This window comes from Hyperolius riggenbachi, chromosome 2 (assembly GCF_040937935.1).
Source record: "Hyperolius riggenbachi isolate aHypRig1 chromosome 2, aHypRig1.pri, whole genome shotgun sequence".
Classification (NCBI taxonomy): Eukaryota; Metazoa; Chordata; class Amphibia; order Anura; family Hyperoliidae; genus Hyperolius; species Hyperolius riggenbachi.
The window spans coordinates 83,595,337-83,610,257 of record NC_090647.1 but is presented as its reverse complement, the minus strand read 5'-3'; the positions used below and the strand labels follow the sequence as shown (position 1 = coordinate 83,610,257).

Genomic DNA, 14,921 nt, shown 5'->3' with positions numbered 1-14,921 from the left:
TCAGCTGATACTATGAAGAGGGGTCTGATTGCAGAAGGAAGCCAGAAAATAAACATCATCTTACAGAAGAGAATGATGCCTCTTGCAATCTATTTGATGCCTTTTTTTTTTTTAAACCGCATTCACATTTTCTTTTTTTTATAATCTGTCTGGGATGTGACACATATTTATGGTCTTCCGCTAAGTCTGGAACCCACTACAAGTCGCAAATGGCAATCGCTGGTGTTTTGAATTAGCGTTTTGTAAACGATTTCATGAGTAGCGATTGTAAAAAGTGTACGTTTTTTGCCAGCGATTGTGAATAGCGATTTTAATTCTGATTGGTCGTTTTGAGAGAGGAGTTGTTTTTGAGATCAGAACTGCACAAAATCGGTTCTTTCTCGATAGGAAGCAGATTGGACGTGCTGGAAATTATTGAACGATCAGTCTAATGCGAAAATTGCATTGTGTGTATCAAGCATTACCTACATGACCTGTTCATAGTATTCAAAATCTGTTGGCACATGTTCACAGTGGGAGGTTGCATTGTGTCCCCTGTATAACAAGAATGCAACGGAAGGAAAAAGTCGTACCGCACGTAACAGCCGTGTTGCATCACATACAGTGATGCATACAGTAAATGAAAAATATGCATCACTGTACCTGCTATCGTTCACATTCAGCGGTAACGTACTGTCTGCAATGTGTTGCCATACTGCAACATGTTATACCACAATGTGAACATGGCCTGAGAGTCCTTTCACACTGAATCAGTTGTGTTCCGTCACAACTGACAATATTGCATCCCAACACAATGCAAAGATCTTTCTATGGTACTATAACATTGGGTGTGGTGCGGCGGACAAGGTTTGCGTGCACAGTGGTAGAGAAGCATACTTTCACTGTATTGTATGCTTCACTGTATAATCACACTGCACATTTAATGAGCGATGGGACTTTTTGGCTCTGTTGCAATCCTTTAGCAAAGCAACATGCATAGTGTGGAAGTACCTTAAAACAGAAAATGCATATACTGAACAGCTGGGGTGAGGTGCATAGGATAACATACCCGTGTTTCCCCCGAAAATAAGACACTGTCTTATATTAATTTTTGCTCCAAAAGATGTGCTAGGGCTTATTTTGAGAGGAGGTCTTATTTTTTGGGGAAACACTAGTAGTTTTCCTATACAAAATGTATATACTGCATGCTATGCTGAAACACAAGCAGCATACACAGAGCTTGTGGTTTGCAGATATTGGCTCTCACATTGCTTCTGCTGATCATGGGTAAGAGTCTATTTCTTGCAGGCAGAGAACTCTGTCAGACTCCCCAGAGCTATGATAGGATAAGCTGTGAGTCCTGTGAAGAGGTGAAGTGCTGCTGATGCTTATCATGGCAGATCATGAGGGCTGGCTCCAACAAAAACAGAAATTGCCTGACACATATACAGGACTGTAGAACTCACATTATACTGCTGCTCTCCTGTACCCAGGCTTTGTATTGAGCGTGACTTGCTGGTGTCATGTGGGCTGCTGTTAGGGCTTACACTCGGGGATGTCTTATATTTCAAGCATGCTAGGAATACCTGCTAGGGCTTATTCTCAGGGGATGTCTTAATTTTAGAGGAAACACAGTAGCTGTGTGGGCAAGTGAGTTTTTGCGTTATGTAAAAACGCATGCAAATTGTGCAAAAGCGAGATCCCTTCCTGAAATCATCATGTAAAATCTAATTTGCAAAATATTTCTGACCTCTGTTTTCTGTGTTCTAGGATTTGCTGCAGCAATTGCTGAACTCAGTGGCGGATTACGCTACCTACTTATCAATTCCGCGTGAAAGAAAAGATGGCCGGGCTATTGTGTGTGTCCTTCGTCCACTCTCAGCCAAAGAGCTGCAGAAACAGAAGAAAAACACTCAGAAAGAGCCAACTGCAGCACAGGAGACTAATGTGGAAGAGAACCCGGACACAGCCCCAACCAATCCATGATTTCTATCATTATTAAAGACCTACATTATTTTCATTATGTGTTCTTGTTTACATTATACATAACACTGCAATGATTGACCAATACAACATTCACAGTACTGTCATTTTGTTACATTTATGCAGCCAATACCTAGCTGCATATACAGGTAGTCCCAGGTTAAGGAACGAGATAGGGACTGTAGGTTCGTTCTTAACCTGAATCTGTTCTTAAGTCGGAACATTGTGCTATCTCTGTCCCCTGTACCTCCCCTGTGCCCTCATGTTTCCAGTGTCCTCCTCTGTGTCACATCTGCCCTCTGTACCTGCTTATACAAGTTTAAAAGCCATTTTTTCTTTGAATTTTTTTTAATCGATTTTCTCAAAAACTACAAATACAAAAAGTCCAATCTGATTTTTTTTTTTACTTGTTCCCATGGAAACAGAGCATTCATGCCGTTCGTATCGGCGACTCATTCGTAAGTCTGGCTTTCGTAAGTCGGGGACTACCTGTATTTGCATGAAATTAACAAAATTTGCATAAAATTCAAATTATTATTACTAGTAAAACGGGCGCTAGGTCACAACCGCTAAACATCCCCCCCCCCGCAATGCGCGCACATACGCGTCCTGCATGCTCGGTTTCCACCACTGTCTTAAGTATATGCACACAGGGAGTTGCTTGCTTGGCAATTGGAAAAAGGTGTTATTTCCCACAATGCAATGAGAACCTCTGTGAACCACAGACAGCAAACTGTCAGGTCCGGCCTTGTGTCCTAACTGCCCTGGCTGCGCACATGCTCAGTACAAAAAAGTCAGGGACACACAACCATTCAGTTGATGACGCAGGGACACTTGCATTTTATTTTATAGGATCTTTTCCATTTTAGGGTCTATTTCCACTAGCATATTACATTTCGCATACATTTTTTCTTTTCCCGTATGTGAATTTTCGGATGCGTCTAACAAATACTTACATGGTTGAGGCTTTATAAATCCATAATAAGGACCTGAGCCCACTAATGCAGTTGTGTTCACTTCTGTCTGCTTTTCAGAATCTGTAATGCTGGGAATACACGGTTCGTTATATGAGGTGATGGTTCGATAGATAATTTACGACATGTCTGATCTCCCTTTCGCCGATCGATTTCTGATAGAAGTGAATGGAAAAAGATAAGAAAAACGGGCGGGAGATAAGAGAATTGACTGCAGAATCGAGCGGCAAAAACAATCGAGAGAAGAATCGAGCGCCAGAAACGAACCGTGTATTCCCAGCATAACATTGATGTGTAACTGAAAAGCGGACACAACTGCGTCAGTGGGCTCAGGTTCTAATGACATGGGAAATGGATGTGTGGTGCATGCAGTCCATATTTCTTCTGTATCACACCTGGATGCGAAGATTTGCATTCTATGCAAATTACTCCATTGACATTCATTGGTTTAATTTTTAAGGCGAGACCTTGCATTGTGAATTCGTACTCAGTGGAAACAGGCACTTACTAAATAACTACCCTTTGGGTTCTTCCCTACAGGTTCAACACAGCTGAACAATGGTAACTGTCTCTTCTGGTTTTTGGGGAACCAAATCCCTCTGTCATTCCTCTGATAAGATGCACATGATGTACAATTCTGTATAAAAATATACAGTTAGGTCCATTGACCACTGAGGGATTTTTCCCCTTTAGGACCAGAGCAATTTTCACCTTTCAGCGATCTTTCCTTTCGTTTACCAATAACTTAATCACAACAAAATAATCTACAGTATATCTTGGGTTTTTTTGTCACCAATTAGACTTTCTTTGGGTGGTACATTATGCTAAGAATTATTTTATTCAAAATGCATTTTAATGGGAATAACAAAAAAAATGTATTCATCCATTATCGTTTTAAAATAAAATGTTCTACTGTGGATAAAAGCTACACCTTTTATTTGCCAATTTGTCCCGGTTATTGCAAAGTTTAAAATATTTCCCTAGTACAATGTATGGTGCCAATATTTTATTTGGAAATAAAGGTGCAGTTTTTCGTCCATCTCTAACTACAAGTCCATTTAAAAATTAACAGTAATATACCCTCTTGACATACATATGAAAAAAAAAGTTCAGTCCCTAAGGTAACTGTTGTGCAAACATTTTTGGGGGGTACTATAGGAGAGTGTGGGAAAGAGTTAATTTTAATGTAACTGGGTATTTTTAATAAAATAAATGTGTATTTAAGTGTAACTAGTATTTGGCCACAAGATGTCCTCACGCATTATTTCCTATTCGCGTACTATAAATACATAATTAGGAAGTAATGCGTGGACATTTTACTTCAGGAGATACGACGCAGGCATTTCATCGATGCCTGCGATCATTGACACAGGGACTTACATTAATGAATCGTAACTGTGTTCACATTCATTTATCTCCCCACTAACGGGCGGTGATGAGTACCTGTGCGGGAGCCTGTAGCTGTAGCTGAAGATGACTATTTACATCCCTCGGACTTCAAATGAAGTTTCCAAAGACATAATTATCAAGTGGCGAAATAGTAAAAATACAATAAGGGCAAATTTTAGTTAAAAATTAATAAAATGAATCTCTTCTAACATGCCCCTCCCCCCCTAAGGGACTCAGCTTTTTTTATATATATCAATGTTATATACTGTACTGTATTACTGTTATGTTAGCAAAAGAGGACTTGTATTTAGGGACCAAATACAAAAAAAAAGACACCTTTATTTCCAAATAGTTGTTGCCATACATTGTACTAGGAACATATTTTAAATGTTGTGATAGCCAGGACTAACTGGCAAATAAAATATGTGGGTTTTATTTATAGTAGCATTGATTATTTAAAAACTATAGGGGATGGAATTTGAGAAATTGTGTATTTTTTTCTAGTATTTCCCTATGAAATGCATTAAAAATAAAGTAATTACTGAAAACAAAAAAACAATGTAAAAAACACTCACATAATTGTCTATCACAGGCATACAAGAAAGTGCAGGGTTTGGGGAAGAGTGTTGAAAATCACAGCTGTTTCATGACACATCTTCAAACTCTGTATGTGGCAGTTGGGAAAGTGAGCAGTTAGTTAATCTATAAACAGAGGCGGCTCCAGCTTGAAATATTTAGGGGGGAGGCGAAATGGGAACACAAGGCTGGCTGGTGGGGCCCATTTAGGTGATCAAAATTGATGTCTGTACTGTATGGCAAGCTTTAGATATGTTTCTGCTTAACTCCGGTGATAAAGTTAAGGTTAACTAGTTCAGCAATGATAGGAAGGAATAGGAGATAGAAGTGGAGGGACTGGCATGCATGGCAGGGGAATAGGAGATAGAAGTGGAGGGACTGGCATGCCTGGCAGAGAAATAGGAGATAGAAGTGGAGGGACTGGCATGCATGGCAGAGGAATATGAAATAGAAGTGAAGGGACTGGCAGAGGAATAGAAGATAGAAGTGGAGGGACTGGCATGCAGTGCAGAGGAATATGAAATAGAAGTGAAGGGACTGGCAGAGGAATAGAAGATAGAAGTGGAGGGACTGGCATGCCTGGCAGAGAAAAAGGAGAAGGAAGTGGAGGGATTGGCATGCCTGGCAGAGGATTAGGAGATAGAAGTGGAGGGGTTGGCTTACCTGGCACAGGGATAGGAGATGGAAGTGGAGGGGCTGGCATGCCTGGCAGAGTAATAGGAGGTATAAGTGAAGCTGCCCCCCCCCCCCTCCTCATGCTGCACCTATGATGATCTGTGTTGCTTTTGTTTTGATGATAATAGCACATTTTTCCAAGACAGTAACATCACCCAGCCCTTGTACAACAGCCTCTGGACATGAAACCGGCATGGTTAATAGTGCTGTCTGTGTGTTTGTGCCCATCAGTGGTGCAAAAATCATTAATTCTAATATAGTTTCTGAGATATTTAAGTTTTTATAAAGGTCAAAAGTTCAGAAAAGTTTAATCCAACCACACCAGTTCCATATCCATAGGCTATTATATGGGCACTAACTGATGTTATTGTCTAGGAAAAAATGTGCTATTAGCTTGAAAAGGAAGGCAGCAAAATTTCATTTTTTGCAGCACAAATGAGCGCAAACACATAACCCTAACCAAACATGATGGAAGTGTGTGTGTGTTTGGAGGGGAGGGTATCTGTACAGAGCTGGTAGGGGTGGAGGGGCAGGTACGATGAGAGAAAATAAAGCTGGAGGGGCCGGCATGTCTGGCATGGGTATACTGTAGGTGACAGGTGTAGAGAGAATAGCAAGCCTGGAAGAGGAATGGGGACAGACATACTTGGCATTGAAGTACTTAAAGGATCTCTGTTGTGAAAATCGTTTCTTTCAGAGTGAAATGAGCCATAGATGTATTTTCTCTTATGTTGCTGTCACTTACAGTAAGTAGTAGAAATCTGACATTACTGACAGATTTTGAACTAGCCCATCTTCTCATGGGCGGTTCTCATGGTTTTCTTTATTTTTTAAAAGCACTTAGTGAATGGCAGTTGCTATGTCCAACTGCCAAAAAAGTGTGCAGCGAGCTGGGAGGCTGGCCAGCATCTTTGTAGAAATCTTTTTCAGGGAATGTCTTTATAAAGAATAAAAGTTGAAAAAAGCTGAGAATCCCCTATGTTGAGATGGACTAGCCCAAAACCTGTTGGTAATGTCAGATTTCTACTGCCTACTGTAAGTGACAGCAACATAGGAGAAAAGTAATCTATGGCTCATTTTACTCTGGAAGAAATGCACTTCTTATTTGAATGTGTTTTAAATTTTAAGATTTGAAGGGATACATATAGATCTAGGTATTTATAGAGGAGGAATAAGATATACAGGGAGTGCAGAATTATTAGGCAAGTTGTATTTTTGAGGAATAATTGTATTATTGAACAACAACCATGTTCTCAATGAACCCAAAAAACTCATTAATATCAAAGCTGAATATTTTTGAAAGTAGTTTTTAGTTTGTTTTTAGTTTTAGCTATTTTAGGGAGATATTTGTGTGTGCAGGTGACTATTACTGTGCATAATTATTAGGCAACTTAACAAAAAACAAATATATACCCATTTATAAGGAAACGCGGAAAGGCCGCTGTCTCTCGAGGTGAGGCGGCCGTTTCCGCGTCCAGCATGGCGTCACAACGCGGAAAAAACGCCGCATGCCGCATAGGCAGTGCGGCGGAATCCGCATTGGTAACGGCGGAATCCGCATTGGTAACGGCGGAATCCGCATCAGAGGCGGCCCCTGCACTAGATACATTGCATGACAGTACTGGTGTGGCTGGGACTGATAGTCCACCAAGATTCAGACTTACACGCGCGCGAGCACAGAGGCAGAGTTTAAATAGCAGTTAGAAGGGAGTCGGCTGACCAGCTGGGTCAGCTGACAAATTCCACTGCTCTCATTGGACCAGCAATTAGGGAGGTCCTGGAAAGGTCCTAGAGTATATATACTGCTGGTTGTTCACTTGCTCTTTGTCTGGCGTGCGATCACATATGTGGGAGCACCCAGATCTGTAGTCAGATCCGCAAGTGTGCCGGGACCAGCTGGAGCTGTAATCCTACACTTAGCTAGATTCTGTTGATAGCTAAAGTACTAGTTTGATTGTGATTATCTGTTATGACTTTTGCCTGCCTTGACTATCCTCCTGAACTCTGATTTTGTACCCCGATATTTCTGATACCCAGTTGCTGAACCCTGCTTGTACTTTGACTCCGCCTTTGCCTTCTGATCTTGTACTTTATCTGTCCGTGTGTGTACGACCTGGCTTATCTGACCTCGAGAACCGACCTTACTGTTAGAGGCGGTTCCTCGCTCTGTTAGTGATCCTTCCTCCTGAAGGTTACTTTCAGTCTGTCCTTCCTACTGTCAGTCTGACTCCTCCCGTCTTGGAGAGCTCAGGTCTGCGGAAGGAATCTGTGCAGTACTCCTTTCTGCACTGAGGCCAGTCCTCAAAGTGTTACTGTTACACCAAACACTACACTCCACTCAGGTGAACAGAGGTTAGCTAGTATATCGGATTATCAGTGATACTGCAGATCACGTATAATCTGGTATACATCTGTATTCCCAGTGATTCTGCAGATCACTGGTAATCAGATCCTCTCTGTGCTTCACCGATCGTTACAGAACGCCAGACCAAAATACAAAATGGACGCAAACACTGATCGTCTGGGTGTGCTTGCCACTTCGGTGGATAGCCTCCATCAAGCACTGGGCCAGCAAAAAGCCTTGATTGACGCCCTTTCAGGCTCCGTGCGAACCCTCCAGACGTCAGTTGATTCAGTGCGATCCCCTCCTAGTGATGACATACGTATGCCTGTACCTGATAAATTTTCCGGCCACAAGTCTGACTTCCGGAATTTCAGGAGTAGAGTGTTGTCATACTTCCTCGGGGACTGAGACCCAACGGGTCATTTTTATTAAAACACTGTTAACTGGGGATTCCCAATCCTGGGCATACAACCTGTCTCCCACAGATAAAGCTCTGACCTCAGTAGAGGAATTTTTTAAGGCTATGGCCGTGATATACGACGACCCTGATCTTGCGGCAACTTCTGAGCGGAAGCTCAAACTTTTGCGGCAAGGCAGAGGGTCAGTCGAGGATTACGCGGCAGAATTTCGTAGGTGGTCTGTTACCACCAGATTTGACAATTTTGCTTTGATGGATTATTTTCTGTCTGGGTTGTCGGAGGAGGTCTCTGACTTGATGTTAACCTTACCCGAGCCCAAGACAGTCGATGAGGCCATATCATCGGCCATCCGAGTCGATCGTCGACTACGTCATCAGAGGCAGACTAGGGGCAGTCACCGGGTCAGGGTGACTTCGTATGTGGCACCTTCTGCTACACCCTCAGTAACGGCATCTCCGCCTGTGTCACCCTCTCCGGCCTTACCTCCACCCGAACCAATGCAAATTGGTCGATCTAAACTGACCCAGGTGGAACGTAGGCGGAGAATAACAGAACAACTGTGCCTGTATTGTGCAGAAGCAGGGCATATGGTGCGAAACTGCCCTAACAAGTCAGGAAACGGGTCTGCCTAGGAGTAGTGGGGGGTGACACCCTAGGCACATCATTCTCACCCCAAAAAGAGAAGAAGTTACTTCTCCCCTGTACTATTACATGGGATAATAAGTCTGTAGCCACTGAGGCTTTTATTGATTCCGGCTCAGCGACCAATTTTATGAACCTTGAATTTGCTCAGGAGTTGGGTATTCCTCTCACTCCAGTAAGTCCCCCCATTCAGGTCACGGCAGTAGACGATTCCCCTCTGCAACGGGATTGTCCCCTGTCACAGACTCCGCAGGTGAAGGTCACGATAGGGGTACTGCATGGGGAACAACTACAGTTTTTCGTTTTACATATGTCAACCTCCACTATTATCCTAGGCATGCCTTGGTTACAAGCCCACTCTCCACAAATCGACTGGGCTACGGGCCAGGTAACCAGATGGTCCGATCATTGTCATCAGCAGTGTCTGGGGAAGGTGACATTGGGTCAGACCAAGGTTTACGTGGAGGGTGTTCCCGAGGTATATTCTGATTTTTCTGATGTTTTTTGTCCCAAGTCTGCTGATCAATTACCTCCTCATCGCCCGTTCGATTGCCCCATTGATCTCCGTACTGGTTGTATGCCCCCTAGGGGTCACCTGTATAACTTGTCCGGTCCCGAGAAGTTGGCTATGCAGGAATACATTCGTGACAACTTGGCCAAGGGGTTTATTCGGCCCTCTCGGTCACCTGCTGGGGCCGGTTTCTTTTTCGTTAAGAAGAAAGACGGGGGTCTTCGACCTTGTATCGATTACCGAGGTCTCAATAAAATCACGGTGAAGAATCGCTATCCGTTACCATTGATAGACGACTTATTCACGCAGGTCACTACTGCTAAGATCTTTTCTAAGTTAGATCTGAGGGGGGGGGCATACAACCTAATCCGCATTAGAAGGGGCGATGAATGTAAGACGGCCTTTAACACACCCGACGGGCATTACGAGTACTTAGTGATGCCCTTTGGGTTGTGCAATGCGCCAGCCGTCTTCCAGGAACTAATCAATGAGATATTCCGGGAGGTATTGGGTAAATTCGTACTGGTATACCTCGATGATATACTCATTTACTCCAATAACCTCTCCGACCACAGGGTCCACGTGAAATTTGTCCTAAACAAATTAAGACAGAATAGGCTCTACGCTAAGGTGGAAAAGTGTATATTTGAAGTGACCACGGTCACGTTTCTGGGATACGTAATTTCCACCTCGGGCCTCTCAATGGATCCTGCCAAGGTCACAGCCGTGTTGGAGTGGCCACAGCCAGTGGGGTTGAAGGCCCTGCAGAGATTTTTAGGGTTTGCGAACTATTACAGGAGGTTCATTAAGGGATACTCCACGTTAGTTGCCCCCCTTACCAGTCTCACGAAAAAAGGGGCGGATACCAACCACTGGTCTCCTGAAGCCGTGGCGGCATTTGCTCTATTGAAAAAATTATTTTGCTCAGCACCAATTTTGAGGCATGTTGACACGTCCTTTCCCTTCATTGTGGAGGTTGATGCCTCAGAAGTTGGGGTGGGGGCGGTGCTGTCTCAACGGTCTGGGTTGCAGGGCAGATTACACCCATGTGCTTATTTTTCCCGCAGGTTTTCACCTGCAGAAAAAAATTATGATATAGGCAACCGGGAACTTCTGGCTATTAAGTTGGCATTTGAGGAGTGGCGCCACTGGTTAGAGGGGGCAGAGCACACGATCACTGTTTACACTGACCACAAGAACTTGGAATACATCGAGGGGGCTAAGAGGCTGAGTCCCCGTCAGGCCCGGTGGTCCTTATTTTTTACGAGGTTCAGGTTCATAATCACGTACACTCCAGGCAGCAAAAACGTCTAAGCAGATGCCCTCTCCAGGTGTTTTGAACCTGAGACAGCACAGCCCCCCGCTCCTGAATCCATCATCCCGCAGAAACTGGTGTTAGCCGCCACGGAGACTTGGGAGGATTGGACAGAGATTTTGGGTCCCTTTCAGCGGGATGTTCCTGAGGGGAAACCCGAAGGGGTCTTGTTTATCCCACTGCCATTCCAGTTACAAGTTCTGCAACTCTTTCACACCCACAAGAATGCTGGTCATCCTGGAGCGGCCAGAACGCAGGATCTGATTGCCAGGTGTGCTTGGTGGCCTTCCTTGGCAACAGATTGCAAGGAGTTTGTTAAGGAGTGTGCGGTATGTGCCAGGAGTAAACCCTCCCGGCTGGCACCTCTAGGAAGGTTGCAGCCTTTGCCCACCCCGAGTGAGCCATGGACCCACCTGTCCATGGATTTTGTGGGGGAATTGCCCAGGTCTGAAGGCATGTCTGTTTTTTGGGTGGTAGTCGACCGGTTTAGCAAGATGGCCCATTTTGTGCCCCTGAAAGGACTCCCCTCGGCTCAAGAATTGGCCGAATTGTTTATCATTCACGTCTTCCGGCTGCATGGCATTCCGGAAGACATTGTGTCTGATAGGGGAGTCCAGTTTGTGTCTGGATTCTGTAGGGCATTTTGTCACCAAATGGGCATGAAATTGTCGTTCTCGTCAGGCTACCACCCACAGACGAATGGGCAGACAGAACGCATTAACCAATCTCTGGAGCAATTCCTGAGATGTTACGTTGCGGAGGCACAAAGTGACTGGGTGAAATTTTTGCCCTTCGCGGAATTCGCCCAAAATAATTTAAAGAATTCCTCGTCTGGGTTTTCCCCATTCCAGATTGTAACAGGGAGGTCACCCAAATTCTCCCCTTTTCCAGTTGTCTCGTCCCCATTTCCTGCACTGGAGGATTGGCAGAGGTCACTCAGGGACAATTGGGGAATTGTTAAGGGGAATTTGCAGAAGGCGTTCCAGAGTCAGAAGGGTCAAGCAGATAAGAGACGGTCCGTGGAATGGAAGTTTCAGCCAGGGGATCTAGTCTGGGTGTCCACACGTCACTTGACCCTGAAGCAGCCATCTGCCAAACTGGGTCCCAGGTTTGTGAGCCCATTTTCCGTGACCAAAAAGATTAACAATGTTACATATACCATTGACCTTCCCACCAGCATGCGGGGGGTGAAGTCCTTCCACGTGTCCCTTCTTAAACCTGCAGTCCAGGTGGGTCCTACTCCTCCTCCTCCCGTGTTGGTAGATACCCAACCCGAATATGAAGTGGAAAAAATATTAGATGCTCGCAAGGTACAAAACTCGGTACAGTACCTCGTACATTGGAAAGGGTATGGCATCGAGGAGAGGCAATGGGTACCTGGGAATCGTATGCATGCGGATGAGTTGGTGAGGGAGTTTCATGCCTTACACCCCGAGAAACCTGGTGGGAGTTGTCCGGAGTCCACTCCTCGGGGGGGGTACTATAAGGAAACGCGGAAAGGCCGCTGTCTCTCGAGGTGAGGCGGCCGTTTCCGCGTCCAGCATGGCGTCACAACGCGGAAAAAACGCCGCATGCCGCATAGGCAGTGCGGCGGAATCCGCATTGGTAACGGCGGAATCCGCATTGGTAACGGCGGAATCCGCATCAGAGGCGGCCCCCGCACTAGATACATTGCATGACAGTATTGGTGTGGCTGGGACTGATAGTCCACCAAGATTCAGACTTACACGCGCGCGAGCACAGAGGCAGAGTTTAAATAGCAGTTAGAAGGGAGTCGGCTGACCAGCTGGGTCAGCTGACAAATTCCACTGCTCTCATTGGACCAGCAATTAGGGAGGTCCTGGAAAGGTCCTAGAGTATATATACTGCTGGTTGTTCACTTGCTCTTTGTCTGGCGTGCGATCACATATGTGGGAGCACCCAGATCCGTAGTCAGATCCGCAAGTGTGCCGGGACCAGCTGGAGCTGTAATCCTACACTTAGCTAGATTCTGTTGATAGCTAAAGTACTAGTTTGATTGTGATTATCTGTTATGACTTTTGCCTGCCTTGACTATCCTCCTGAACTCTGATTTTGTACCCCGATATTTCTGATACCCAGTTGCTGAACCCTGCTTGTACTTTGACTCCGCCTTTGCCTTCTGATCTTGTACTTTATCTGTCCGTGTGTGTACGACCTGGCTTATCTGACCTCGAGAACCGACCTTACTGTTAGAGGCGGTTCCTCGCTCTGTTAGTGATCCTTCCTCCTGAAGGTTACTTTCAGTCTGTCCTTCCTACTGTCAGTCTGACTCCTCCCGTCTTGGAGAGCTCAGGTCTGCGGAAGGAATCTGTGCAGTACTCCTTGCTGCACTGAGGCCTAGTCCTCAAAGTGTTACTGTTACACCAAACACTACACTCTACTCAGGTGAACAGAGGTTAGCTAGTATATCGGATTATCAGTGATACTGCAGATCACGTATAATCTGGTATACATCTGTATTCCCAGTGATTCTGCAGATCACTGGTAATCAGATCCTCTCTGTGCTTCACCGATCGTTACACCATTTCAATTATTTATTTTTACCAGTGAAACCAATATAACATCTCAACATTCACAAATATACATTTCTGACATTCAAAAACAAAACAAAAACAAATCAGTGACCAATATAGCCACCTTTATTTGCAAGGACACTCAAAAGCCTGCCATCCATGGATTCTGTCAGTGTTTTGATCTGTTCACCATCAACATTGCGTGCAGCAGCAACCACAGCCTCCCAGACAGAGAGATGTACTGTTTTCCCTCCTTGTAAATCTCACATTTTATGATGGACCACAGGTTCTCAATGGGGTTCAGATCTGGTGAACAAGGAGGCCATGTCATTAGTTTTTCTTCTTTTATACCCTTTCTTGCCAGCCACGCTGTGGAGTACTTGGACGCGTGTGATGGAGCATTGTCCTGCATGAAAATCATGTTTTTCTTGAAGGATGCAGACCTCTTCCTGTACCACTGCTTAAAGAAGGTGTCTTCCAGAAACTGGCAGTAGGACTGGGAGTTGAGCTTGACTCCATCCTCATCCCGAAAAGGCCCCACAAGCTCATCTTTGATGATACCAGCCCAAACCAGTACTCCACCTCCACATTGCTGGCATCTGAGTCGGACTGGAGCTCTCTGCCCTTTACCAATCCAGCCACGGGCCCATCCATCTGGCCCATCAAAACTCACTCTCATTTCCTCAGTCCATAAAACCTTAGAAAAATCAGTCAGTGGTGGTCGTCTTTCAGCCTTTCTTACCTTGGCCATGTCTCTGAGTATTGCACACCCTGTGCTTTTGGGCACTCCAGTGATGTTGCAGCTCTGAAATATGGCCAAACTGGTGGCAAGTGGCATCTTGGCAGCTGCACGCTTGACTTTTCTCAGTTCATGGGCAGTTATTTTGCGCCTTGGTTTTTCCACACGCTTCTTGCGACCCTGTTGACTATTTTGAATGAAACGCTTGATTTTTCGATAATCACGCTTCAGAAGCTTTGCAATTTTAAGAGTGCTGCATCCCTTTGCAAGATATCTCACTATTTTTGACTTTTCTGAGCCTGTCAAGTTCTTCTTTTGACCCATTTTGCCAAAGGAAAGGAAGTTGCCTAATAATTATGCACACCTGATATAGGGTGTTGATGTCATTAGACCACACCCTTCTCATTACAGAGATGCACATCACCTAATATGCTTAATTGGTAGTAGGCTTTCGAGCCTATACAGCTTGGAGTAAGACAACATGCATAAAGAGGATGATGTGGTCAAAATACTCATTTGCCTAATAATTCTGCACTCCCTGTAGAGATGGGGAGTTTGATATACATGTTGGGGGTAGAGGGGTGTAGAGAGATCTGTAAACCAGGCAGGGAAGTAGGGGTTAGAGGTGGAGGGGCTGGCATGCCTAGCAGAATAGGGTAGAGAGGGACTGGTACACTTGGCAGAGGAATAGCAGCTAGACGGACTGGCACGCTTTGCAGGGGACAGATGAAAACACTAGCATCATCAAGGGAGTAGGATATTGTGGGAGTGGATCATCTGGAAGAGCAACAGGGTATGGTGGGATTGGCATACCTGGTGAGAGGAACAAGGACTGGGAGTC

The 14,921-nt window shown here is 44.9% G+C and overlaps 2 protein-coding genes across 2 annotated transcripts in view; one reads left to right on the top strand and one right to left on the bottom strand.

Annotated features, from left to right (window-relative positions):
- MTIF3 (mitochondrial translational initiation factor 3) overlaps nucleotides 1–1,999 on the top strand; it is a 30,350-nt gene extending 28,351 nt beyond the window's left edge. Inside the window, exon 5 of the mRNA XM_068265008.1 lies at nucleotides 1,750–1,999. Within this exon, the coding sequence (XP_068121109.1) occupies nucleotides 1,750–1,965 (216 nt within the window). The 3' untranslated portion in view covers nucleotides 1,966–1,999. The remainder of the gene's footprint in view (nucleotides 1–1,749) is intronic.
- The window catches only part of RPL21 (ribosomal protein L21), a 500,216-nt gene that overhangs the window by 60,312 nt on the left and 424,983 nt on the right, over nucleotides 1–14,921 (bottom strand). The gene's annotated exons all lie outside the window — the stretch shown is intronic.